This window comes from Anser anser (genome assembly GCF_964211835.1).
Source record: "Anser anser genome assembly, chromosome: 4".
Lineage (NCBI taxonomy): Eukaryota > Metazoa > Chordata > Aves > Anseriformes > Anatidae > Anser > Anser anser.
In genome coordinates this window covers 44,658,757-44,671,237 of record NC_139724.1, presented here as the reverse complement: position 1 = coordinate 44,671,237, position 12,481 = coordinate 44,658,757, and the positions used below count along the sequence as shown (strand labels likewise).

The following is a 12,481-nucleotide window of genomic DNA, read 5'->3' as shown; positions in this document are numbered from 1 at the left end:
GAATCAAGAGTAAACAGAAAGAATAGTGTTATGGTGCATGAATATAAGTGTAAAATATTCTGAGAAAGAGCAATATGCTTTTGGGCTGCTTCAGTCTGAATAATCATCAATTACTGTATTTGTTGGTTCTCTTACAGTGGCCAGTCATCCAGCCAGTCATGCCTCTGCTGCATTTAGCCTGTTAAATTGAAGGAGCCTAGGTGGAATTCCATCTCCAGAGATATGTTTTTCCACCCAAAATTCTGCATCCCCGCGTGGAGATTTTGACTTAACAAGTTGAAACCCATGGCAAATGTGCCATTAACTTCAACATGGAAACAGGTCAGACCCATATCATACTGTATAATCTGTAAATGTTTTTCCAGTAGTTCTGTGAGAGTTAAATGCAGGATATTTTTCTCTAGTTAGCTAAAATACAATCTATGAACTTACAAATAAGTTGTGTGTGTGGTATTGTTTTAAATAAGGAAATCAATCTAAGTAAGTACTTCGTGAGGCTTCAAAGCCTCTGATAATTTTTTGTTTTGTTTTCTTTAAAAAGTTTCAGACACTTCTGTATGATGTTCATTCGAGATGAATGCAAAAATAGAATAGCAGCCATCTCATGTATTTCTAGTTCAGCATAAGGTTATAGTTAAGTCCCCTATGTGAACCTATTTTTGTGAAATTACAATGTAATTTTCACTGTAAGGTGAGGCTCGGATCACTTTTAAAATAGCATCTGTCTTATGAATAGCCATCCAAATAAGCCTCTTTCATACTGGGGAGAAGCTTTCACTTACCACACACACAGAGCACAGCACAGTAGCAATGGAAAATATTTACATTTTTCACGTTGTCTTAAATAATATAGTGTCTGCCTTAAATAGTAGATTTTCTGTAGCCTTCAGGTCTCATGTGTCCTGCATTACTCCTTGAAAAACTGTGAAAACAACGCAACATTAGGAATAATGGAAAATACAGACATCGGTTCTTGTTTACAAAACATCAAAAACCAGAAGGAGTCAACTCTGATTGATTACCTTTTTCATCAACTTTGAGAAGCTCTTCAAAAACTCCTTGGGGGATTTTTTCTCGTAAGATTCACATGTAGACTCACACTGCTGAAATATAAAGAAATTCATGCCACTTCTAAAGAGCTCATCATAGTCATAAATAATATTTAAAGATTTCGTACTGATCAAGCAGTAATCTTTGTAATCAAAGCTTTTTACAAATGGAAGAACTGAGAGACAGGCTATTTCATAAAGGGAAAGAAAATAATAACTACACCTTTCATTCACATTTTTTGCAGTAATCCCAATCCTTTTGTCCTGCACATCACATGGTTGCCATTATTAAAGTGCATAGACACAACTGACTGATAGGAACAGAGTGAATGTCTCTCTTGGAAGTGCAGAACAATGGATATTTTTAATTTCCAAAGTAATAAAAGACTGATCTGTTTTTCTAACATGCTTGGCTTTTACAATTTCACTGTTGTAGGTGGTATTTGTTACAGAAAGTAGGGAGCAATGGTCATGATTATGAGCATTGTCAGGAGATCCTACCTTTCCAGAGTCTTTGAGAATGGGTCTTTTCAAGATGTTAACTGTTTTGATGAACTTAGAGTTTACTTGGCTGTTCTTTGGCTGTAATTTCAGTGTGCCATTCTGGAAGCAGGTCACAGCTGTGAACAGGCATTCGTCCTATGGGCAAGAACACAAGGAATAATTTTTAAATGAATGTTGCAGCATTTTTTCCACGTGTTAGGTTGTGATTTATGCTCAAATTTAATTATGCAAGGTATTCATTGAGAAGATTGAACGGTCCTTTAATTGTTTTAAGTTACTTTTAGAAGTATAAGAGATCATTAACATTATCTGCCTGTTCTTTGATAATTGCTTAAGTATTTCCTCATCATATAAATGCCTAAAATCTCCCTTTGGATTTTGATCATTACATTAACTAAAAGAAAATGCTACTAAAGAGTAGATCCCATTATATGCAGCAGATTTTCACAAGCACAGGCATGAATATTTTCTTTTAAAAATATTCCTAATCTCTCTCAGGGCTGTTCCTCAATAGTACACCTGAGAATATACTTCTTTTTTCCTATTTTTGTGCCATTTCTCATATTATCTACTTACTAATTAGAACTGACATAGACCTGCATGATTTAAAATGCTACTTAAATATTCTCCCTTGATAACATGGCACATGGAAGCGCTGAAGTTAGTAATTTTACTTAAGAGAAAAGAGAGAGTGAGGATGAGAGATAGGATAAGGAGCCAGGCTCCGAGCTCGAATTGTCTTGCCAAATTGCAGGAAGTTCAGAGCCACGTTAAACCTGAGTCAAGGCCAGTGAGCATCATCTCTGTCTAACTTGAAAAAGAAGCCATCACTTGGTATGCTATATGATGGTGGTGTAATTCTTTTGTTGCTGCTAATTATCTGGAATTAGAGCAACTGCCTTTTTCCTTTCATGCTGCAGTTACGTATTAATTTTTATTATGCTAACAGACTACAAGCTTTCCAGAATTTCCTTTCCTGTGCAGTGGCTGTCTTCCTTGCTGGGCACGCAACTGTGGAAAATACCACCAAAACCAACCTATTGTCAGTAGAGAAAGAAAAGCAGTGTTTACTGAAGCCAATTTCTAACATGTTTTCCATTTTCCAAAGAAAGAAACATTTAGAAATGCTGATTATGCATGTTAGAAAGGCTCCAAAGACATCATCTTTGTTTTGCATACCAACTGCTACCAAAGCTGAATCTCGTCTGGTTTATTAGATGCCACAGCAGTTCGCTGCTTGTGCAAGGACAAGGCAACCTCCGTTTATGTTGCCTATAGCAAATGTTAATAGCAACATCTTATATTGGTTAGATACATTTTATTTTTATTAAAAACCACACATTTATGTTTGTTTCAGGTTTCTTACCGTAACCAGACTTGCTTACTGGAAAAAAAAAACACTCTTTTTAAAAGAGATCGATTTTCCAGCTGAAACTGAAAACATTTTGTGCCTCATCCGTGATGAGCTGAGAAACCAGCATTTCTCATATATGCTGCTTTTTTTTCTCTTTTGCTGAGTTAACAGTTAACTGTAAGCAGGCCGACAGTCAGAAGGCCACAAGGACTGCATTTTGTTTGTCTTGCAATGGATTAAGCACTTTGATGAAGAGGCATTCAAAATGTGGGCTGCTGGTGATGTCTGAGGGGCGCTAGGTAAACGTGCAAAGTAAGTGTCAGGGAGAATTTGCAGAAATGCTCTGCGCGAGACTCTTAATTGTACAGATTACCCTGAAAAGCCTGTACTTCCTGAACTAGCAACCAGCGGGGTTAGATGCTGATGTGATGTAAGTGAGCATTGTGCCATTGGCTTCAGCTGCAAGAGCTGTCACCAGCAGCAGATCGTATTCTCCCTCCTGTCTTGAACCAGTTCAGTCTCAAGACTACTTTCTCAACCTCAGCGTGTTTTCTCCTGAGTTGACGTCCCCTATTGTTTTATTCTTACCTCCTAATGTATTTTTTTTAATAATTTCACACTTGAGTGTACAGGGAAATGGTGTGGGTTTGAAGTGGGGCTAACAGTCCACACACAGGAAGCTCAAGGAAGTCAAAACCAATAGTGATAAACCACTAAATTTTGGATATTATAAAAGGTAGTCTTCTTCGTTCATATTCAAGGTTAAATTCAAATCTGGCATAAGCAGCTTGTCATATAAATAATATTTTGATATTTGAAATACAGTTACATGAAAGACTTCTTGTTAAATCCAGTTTCGTATATTCAGGTATAAATTTACCCAGTTACCTAGTTATGAGTGCAACTTTGGCACGCTGCAATTCATAGATAAGCATTTGGACAACTCAGTAAATGCAAATTTCACCACGCAGGATGAAAACCTTATTAATATGATTGCTGGTAATTCCTACTGTTAGCTTTTCATCAGAGATCAAACCTCTGTCACACTGAGTACCTTCTAAATACCTGAATTCGTTATCTCCTATATTTTATGATGGAGGTACTCAGGACCTCCCAGAGGCAGCCTGTAAAGCCCTAAGCTGCAAATGAACTGTTGTCTTCCTTCCTGAGGTGACCATGTTTTTTGAGAGAGAGAAAAAAAAAACACTGATGAAGCGATTAGTCACTGGCTCTATTTGCTTGTTTCGGAGGTAGTAGCAAACTCTGCAGTAAAATGACAGCTAATCATCTGATTCTTTTCATTTTGACACTACAAGTTAGAAAGAGTATTAATGAAAAAAACAGCAATTAGCTAGGGTGCATTACATTTTTGCATTGCAGTTGTTTCTAGCAATGAGTTGTTTCTAGCAATCTTTTTGGTCATGCTTCTCTATGCTTTTGGCAAGTAAAAAACGCGCCCAACTGTAAACCCTAGGACGAGGCTAATGAAACCTGTGTGAAATGAGGTGAGTTTTTTTTCCTTTCTTCTTGTTAGTATTTTGCAAGAAAGTTTAAAGCCCTGCGTAAATAGCTTTATACTCTGCAAGTTGTTTTTTTAATAACTACACGTAGTGAATACTTTTATATGCCAATCAAAATTGCTTGCTTTCTGAAATAGTTGTCAGTGCCCAAAACCAAACATAATGGGTAAATTTAAGACAGCAGATAACAGGAGAAGTATTACATTATATCAGCTGTGGCTAGTTTTGGACCTTCGTTGTGTGTTTGGGATTACCAAAAGAAGGTAGAATGCATTTAGTTTCTAAGCTAATATGTTACTGGTTTTAGTATTTAATGTTGGTGTAAATCCCGTATCCTGCCACTGTTAGGCATAAACACACTTTCTATGAGTCTAATGTAACTTACCAAGAAGTTCCTAACCTTGGGTTACACCAAATATCACCATTAAAAAATGTCTAAGTAAATAATGTGTACAAAAAGGGATCTACAGAGACCTGTAGTTGTTCTTTTAACTAGTCATAATGTAAAGAGAATACTTGCAGAATGCACTTTTTTCTCCTGTTCTACGTGATAGCACAACCCTTGCCCACAAGCAGTCTCACAGCAACCAGTGGGACTACATGCAAGGAAGCACTATGTAATACGGTCTTACGGTGGGAGGGAAAGGGGGCTCCCTTTAGGCTCCATGCAGCGATAATACTAGTGTGGTTGGAGCTCATGGTAGCTGGAGGCGCTTCCTCTCCCCAAAACTGCGTCCCCAAGAGCATTGCTAGTCATGTAGGTCTTGTACGAATCCCCTACTCTTAGCGTTGAATAAAAGGAATATGTACAAATTGGAATCTGTGGGTGTGCTAGAATACACACAGAGTAGTAACCTACTAATTAAGATTGCATAATATAAACACTTCTGACATTAAAAACCCAGGAATGAGAAACTTTTATCAAAGCATTTTCAAACTAGCTTGCATTAAGAGTTCTAGGTCAGAGATACAAAAAAGAAGACATCTGCCATTTGTCAGTGGAATTAACCAATACAAAATAAATTTGATATAATTAAAAGGAAATGTTAAAGCAGTCTCACCACAGGGTTTTCTGGTGTATGCAGGAATTCAACATCCTACAATAAAAACAAATCTAAGTTAGAAAAGTTTAACATTGCAGTAATATCCCTCAAAAATTACATTCTAAGCAATATCTAATGCTTGAAAATAAGTTCAGTATTAGGACAAATACTTTTCTTACCTTATCTTTCACTACATCTTCTAACTGACCAATTGTCTTTACAAGCTGTTTGTATTTCATTGCTTTTTGTGGAGTTGCAGTCAGAACCATACTGGAACAGAAGAAGAGCACACAGAAAATAATCATCCTCTCCATACTGATGACTTTTGTTTTAAAATGCGTTAGGAGCAAAGTTGTGCTATCCAAGATGAATGCTTGAGCTATGCTCAGGTATGCTGCATGGCTACCTATATATTGCTCCTTGCTGGAGATGTAAAACCCACCCATTTCAGTTTGGAAAGCTTTGTAGAATGGATTAATGAGTAACCTTTTTTTCTTTTCCACTGGCTAGGTGTATGTATGTGAGCTTGTGCGTAGGGGGCAGGGATTGATGGAGTGAATGAAAATGTGCCCCATCTGCACATTGGACAGGAAAAAAAGAGAAAAGGGTGAATTCCCATTTTCGCTTTGAGTCAAGAAATGAACGTAGTAAAAAGTAGGTACTTAGAAACCACAGACCCAGGTAAACAAAGATTCTGCATTTTTTTCCTGCTTCTTGCAGCAATGAACCTCTCCAATCCAACTGAAGCTCCATTTCATGCTGATGAAATATGGCAGGACTTCTTTTAACAATTTTAATGTATTTTTCCTACTTTATAGCTCCAAAGGATGTGTAGCTTGTTCCCCTGATGTCTGTGAACTGCCACTTTTACATTTGTGCTTGGTTTCTGTGACAGCTGTGAGTAAAAGCTCATTTTAGCGTTCAAGCGAGCTGAATTGCACTTTATATTTACTTCAATCTAATTCCAGATATTATAATAGCATTTTAGAGAGTATGTCCATTGGGGTGTGAAAAGCATTTGCAGGAGTCTGAGCTCAAGGAGATGCATTGCCATGGGAGAGGTAAATCCCCATACCATGTCCATTCCCCAGATGGAAATGATACTGGAGGATCAGGGGCTAAATCCCGGTGAGTCCCTCAGGACGTTACCATTCTGTGGCTGTCAGTAGACCAGTGGTTATGGCAGCTAAATGTTCAGTTAAGTTTGCCACAGTTAGGCTTGAGGTTAGTTTTGCAACTTTATGCAACCCTTTCAACGTAGATATGACAGTGAGACCAGAGAACTCTTTTGAGAATGTAGAAGTGCATTTGTTTGGTGTGAAATCCATTAAGAATATATACTTCACAAAATTTAAAGCCAGAATAAAACCATCAGAATGATCTAAGAAATAAGGCATACTCCTGTGATTTCCTTCAAAATTAATTCCTATTGTAATTAAGTACATAGGCTGCTTTTGAGGAAATAGTTTTGAGATTATTACTTGAAAGATGATGCACTAATGACAGCATTTTTTTCCAACAAATGCTGGTAAGGAATGCTCTCTTATGGGGACTTCCACAGATGCCTCCTTCCTCAATGAGTTCCATGAAAGTTAAAGGTATTTGAAGGTACTCTTCTCAAATGTGCTCTTATGTATTTATTTAATTTAATTTTTTTAGATCAGTTTCCTCCAGCCCAAGCCCAATTTTTGTCACTCTCACTGAGCTGCACTGTTCTCAGAAGGGCTCCGTGTGGGCACTAGGGACTTACTGTTCTGCCACCTCTAGGAATCAGATGATTTCAAAATCACTGTTCCTAATATTTCATCACAAGGAGGAAAAATGACTTTAAGTGGCTGTTACGTATTATCACTAATAAATGGTTGTAAACACTGTGGTATGACCACTGAAAGGTTTGTATATAGAGCTAGTAGAAGGCAGATAGAGTCACCTGGACACCTTCACTATGGTGAATAAAAAGGTGCTTAAGTGTCCTAAATCTTGGGCTCTGAAAGTCCAGAGATTCCATGTGGCTGTGGCGATGCCTTACAAAATCTACGGTGTATGGACTTCAATTTAATGTTGTCTTTAGCTAGAATGCTAGTGTAATAAGCTAGCATTGTGTAAAATGCTTCTGTGTTTACCTGTCTGGTGAATCTGGGCAGTCAAGTGGGATGACTTATTTCTGGCTGTTCATGTCAAAATGATCATTTCAGCTGGTGAGAGATTTATCTGGCATACTCAGGTGAGTTTGTCTTCTGTATATGTATGTTTATTCACTGTACACTGTTTCTGTGCTTAAGCCATTTATAATCTTTAAGAAACTGGATAGCTTAAAGGAATAATTCTTATAGGTGTGTATGTGTCTACACAAATGCACTCACGCTCTCAAGTATGCATGCACAAAATCTCTCCTGGTGAAAGGGATAGCTGATCACACCTGATAGAACAGAAATCCTGAAGAATGAGAACAGAAACAAGAAAGAAGAAAAATTTTCTTCCATCACAGTCTAAATTTTAATTTCTTGAAGAAAAGGTAGTGCAATCATTTTTTGCATGTCACTTTTGAGGGACGTACTTTGAAATCATTTTAGATAAGCAGCCCAGCTGGACTGTGAAGTGGGGGGTGTCTCAGGTTTTATTCCAGAGTTGCGTTAGTTTATAGCTAAGGTTCATTAATGGAAATCAGCAGCAATAAAGACATTTTGTTTGATAAACCATGAATTTGTCTCCCTTTTCCCCATCTTATTCATGTGAAGCATTGTAGGGTAAGGTGTTTTTTAAGGTGTAAAGCTGCTTTTTTAAGCACCTTTTTTAAGGTGTAAAGCTGCTGAGGGCATGGAGCGATGACTTCTGATAGTAGTGTTTTTACAAGAAGGTTGTACTTAAGTCTGCTCCTCTTTACCATAACTGAACCTTCATCATCATTTGTAGGTTATCAACATGCATTGTATTCTCAGTCCAGTTTTTGTCTATGCCATTAGAAGTGTTAATAGTAAAGGAGCAGGCTGGTGGTAATGCATGCTGTGCTTTTTGTTGTCAGGAGTTCAACTTTGAATTCTTTTGAGGAGTTCCTTTGAACCCAGCTACTGTAGGTGATAGTGTTAGCCCTGGCTACTTTTATTTTATGCAGCTGTATGTGACTGATAGGTTGGACACTTTCCATTTGGATGTGGGATTGCCTCTGTTAGCCATATCCTCATTAGATGGTTGGCAATTACTCATGCAGAGATGCTACTGCAGAGAGTCGGCATTGACGAGGCAACTTCAGGACCACTCACAAACTTTGGTTAGCGCTCTCCTTATATTTTCAGAAATGCAGGACTTGAAGGGACAACATTGAGGGCATCAGCTCCTGTCCCCTGCCATGACAATGTATCATAATTATTTAACAGTTGTGTTTACCTCTGTGGCTGGTGTGTAATTTCTCTGTATTTAGCTCAGGAGCTTTCTTGTTTCCAGCCTAAATGCATTGACTGTTCGTTTGGCCTCTTCTGTTCTTATGCAGATGTTGTTCTTCAACCTAAGTCATTTTCTCCCCTGCCCGATGCTTCCTCATTTGCTTAGCTTAGAGAGAGCAGTCATACTTTCTTTGACCCTGAGCTAGACAAAACAAGGTCGGTTAGCGTACCTTTCCCCAGTCATCCCATCAGTTCTGCCCTGCACACCGCCAGTTCATCTTTCTTCACTGAAATGGTAGATGTTATTCTGGATGAGGTCCCAGCATCTCATTGTGCAGTGGCTATAATGTTTTATCATACCAGCTAGAAATGCTTCACCTACTATGGACTAATGTTGTGTTTTTGTTGGTCCTTGGTGGTTTGCTGGACAAGAGTAATGCACAGATGCATTCTGGATATTGCTGTATCTCTGGGAGTCATTTCCAGATACTGGCCCTGACCTTTACAGTCACGTTTACCAAGATCCTACAGCTCTATAGTAGAATCATACCTGTGTAGCTAACAGCCATTTTAATTTTCATCTTTCATGTTTTCCCAAAATTGTAATAATTAGGGATCTAATGCAGTGATCAGGTCTTAAAATACCGCTGTTTCTGGAGATACAATATGAATAACAAAAACAATGAGATAATTGTGAGGCTTAGCATTTTTGTAGCCTGGATGGTCCTGAGATGCTGTTGCTTTAGGAAAGACAGAAGTTATAATGGTAGACGAAATCAGATTTAAATTCGCTGAACCAAGCTCAAGTGTGATGAGAACTGTTACAAAATTCTCTCTTTGTTTTGAGGAGATTGTATCATTGCAAGGTTCTCCTTTTAGCAAAGCTATGTTGTTGGGCAGTGGCTATCCCTTCACATTTAGGTTTACTTAATGGTTTGCAAACTAAGGGAGAACCCTGCTGATGGCTGGCAGGTTGTGTGTGCTGTTTTTGTATGGTACTGCACCGTAAAAGGCACTTTATGGTATTAGAGATGAAATTTTTTTATGTGAAAGGTAGATGGTGGTGAAGATGACTGCATATTTTACAATGAAACCTTCTGTGTGAAGGAATGTCTGTACCACAACGCCAGAGGCAGTTTGTGCAGCAGGCAGTAAGTGAAGCTTTATCACTTTCTACCCAGAAGCGTCACAGAAATATGGCAGACCTCATTCATTTACTGGTCCAGCAGGATAATCCGTGGGTTTGTTGGAGATATACTGGTGAGATGGCTCTATCTGAAATAATGCTCAATTAAATCCATTATATGGTAAATCAGTTATAAAGCTGGTGGAGCCATTAGAATGGGAAGCTAAACAACAGGTATTTGGTAATGTGGTAGCAGGTGCTTGCATATCATTTCCCTAAAACCATATAGTCTTCTGTTTTGTGTTAGAGGCTGTAAAGGCACAATAATTGCTTGAAGAAAGGCACACTGACAGAGAAAGTGAAATATAAGGACAAAGAACTTCCTTTATGTCTAGGCAGTGGAGAAAACTCCTTGATATCCCTCTTATCAGATAAGAGCAAGCAACATGCTTTGTGTATACGTCACTTCTCTTTTGTGGCTTAGGAACATGCTGAGTCAAATAATGACACTCTCTCTCACACCATCGCTTGCCTGGCCCTGGAGGGCTGGCTGCAGAGTGGAAATCTCCCATCCCTGGCCCACGAGGCTGTCTTCCTCTTTCCTCTTTGCGACATTGCCACTCCACACCTAAGTGCTGAATGAAAGCCCGGTTCCCCCCACCCACATTTTCCTTTACAGTGTAGCTGAATGGAGGCTTTTCCCATAGCTTAGTCATTGCTATGGCTCAGCCAAAAAAGAAGCCTGTAACTCACAGGGCTGCTTTCAAAGAATTTTTGTAACTTATGTATGTGGCATTTCATGTAGATACTGTCTGCGACATGGGAGGAATGTAGGGGAGAGAGTTATGCTGGAAAATGAGAGACTTGGAAGAGGACCTCTGTATATCAGATTAAGGAAAACTATTTTTCAAAATATTTGTGACAGCTCTGCAAGTCCATTTTGCCATCTCTAAATCTTATTTTCTTATTTGTAGCTTTTGTATAATTCTTCCATCTTAGCCTTGCTTAGAAAAGAGGAAATCAAACCACAAAAAGCAGGGAAAAAATATTACTAACTCCAATTTTTATTTACTATAAAAATCAGAATAATTACAACTCTGAATGTGGTGCATAGACACAGAAAAATTAACAGACTACATGTAGCACTATAAAACCACTGAGATTCTCCATAATGCTTCTCCACAGTTATGTTATAAGCAATTTCTAATCCATATAGAGGTGGGCCTAACACTGGCTAATAAAAGGTCCCATGCAGCAGATGAAGGAATTAGAGGAATAAACAACAGCTGTTACAGGAGATTGTGGGTTTCTGTCCTGAAAGAATGTGTTGAACGTGAAAGGAATGCCAAGCAAGAGCTTTTATTATGGAAGATTCTTATATCATGGAAGGATGATTACACTGAGCTGAGTGTTCAAGACAATTTCTAGTTGCTGGAAAGCAAGGAAAGGAGTACAACAAGCACTCGCCTGGCTGGGTTATAAAGTAAAATCGTAGAGTACATCATTGACAAGTCAAATTAAAGTATCTGTATTGTATTCCATCTCTTCTGTGCTTATGAACACTAAAAGAACAGAATCACTCTCTTATTCTCCTGTTTGTGATGAGAAATACAGTAAAACTTCCATTGCCATACTTGCCCAACCAGATCAAACTCAGGAGCAAGAAATTCCCCAAATGCATGGAATGTCTTCCACGTGAGGACTAAATATGAGACTCTACTAGCCCCAGCACTAGTGCCTTTGAACTAATAAAAGAAGATGGACAACTGGAGCACAACTAGTTTGCAATCCTGAAGCCAAAAAAAAATCATATCTGTCCCATTCATTTTTCAAAGCCAAAGGCCATTGAGAAGATAAAAATATAACCTGCTGTATAGTACAGAGAAATCACTGGACGGATTTCTGCTGTCTGCAGAGAACTTCTGTGAGCGCCAGGGAAGCCCCCTATCAGCAGTTTGTGGTGGGAGCTGTGAGCTGGTACCTATGTACTGTGTGCATGCCTGCATTCAGCCTCTAGCTATTTCCAGATTTAAAAATCTTTATTTTACACTTCTGGTTGCAAACATCACCAACATTAACATTATAATCTGTGGTTCTCGATTGCAGTTAAGGCTGAGATACAGTGCCACGTAACAGAAAAGAAGCAGTGTAAGAATGAAAGAGACTTGGTGGATGGAAAGTAGAACCAGCTTTCAAGAACAGGCAAAATCTTTCTGAATATAGCACAGCCCTGCTCAGGGTTTTATCTAGGCTTTGGAAACTGGTTCAGCTAATGAAGATGCTAGAGAAATGCAAAGCTGTTTGCAAATGTTCCTGTACTGCCTCGTTTGCTTTGTACAAGGCTTTATTGTCTTAGTTCTCCCTTGTTCAGCAAAAGTGGGTGACTGACTATAAAGCAGAACAATTTAACGTTAACAGTAAATGTATATATGTTAAATACCAGGTGCATCCTGCTCCTAGGTCAGCCCAATGATGATTGTTATGCACATAATCTTCTTGATGTAT

The 12,481-nt window shown here is 38.5% G+C and overlaps 2 protein-coding genes across 3 annotated transcripts in view; one reads left to right on the top strand and one right to left on the bottom strand.

Moving 5' to 3' along the window:
- Positions 1–985: 985 nt before the first annotated feature.
- On the bottom strand, positions 986–12,475 carry IL21 (interleukin 21; the record flags this gene model as incomplete). 2 transcript variants are annotated; one of them, XM_083833790.1, is made up of 4 exons in its annotated part: positions 5,650–12,475; positions 5,489–5,524; positions 1,551–1,688; positions 986–1,103 (listed from the first exon to the last, which is right to left on the bottom strand). In XM_083833790.1, the coding sequence occupies exons 1-4, from the start codon at positions 5,914–5,916 to the stop codon at positions 1,005–1,007; spliced, it is 540 nt and encodes a 179-aa protein (XP_083689916.1). In that variant the 5' UTR covers positions 5,917–12,475. The 2 variants fall into 2 exon arrangements, with proteins under 2 accessions (XP_083689916.1, XP_083689915.1); XM_083833789.1 differs by lacking the exon at positions 986–1,103 and having other exon boundaries at positions 1,338–1,688.
- The window catches only part of BBS12 (Bardet-Biedl syndrome 12), a 79,237-nt gene continuing 68,421 nt past the window's right edge, over positions 1,666–12,481 (top strand). Inside the window, exon 1 of the mRNA XM_083833775.1 lies at positions 1,666–4,412. The gene's annotated coding sequence lies outside the window, so the exon portion shown is untranslated. The remainder of the gene's footprint in view (positions 4,413–12,481) is intronic.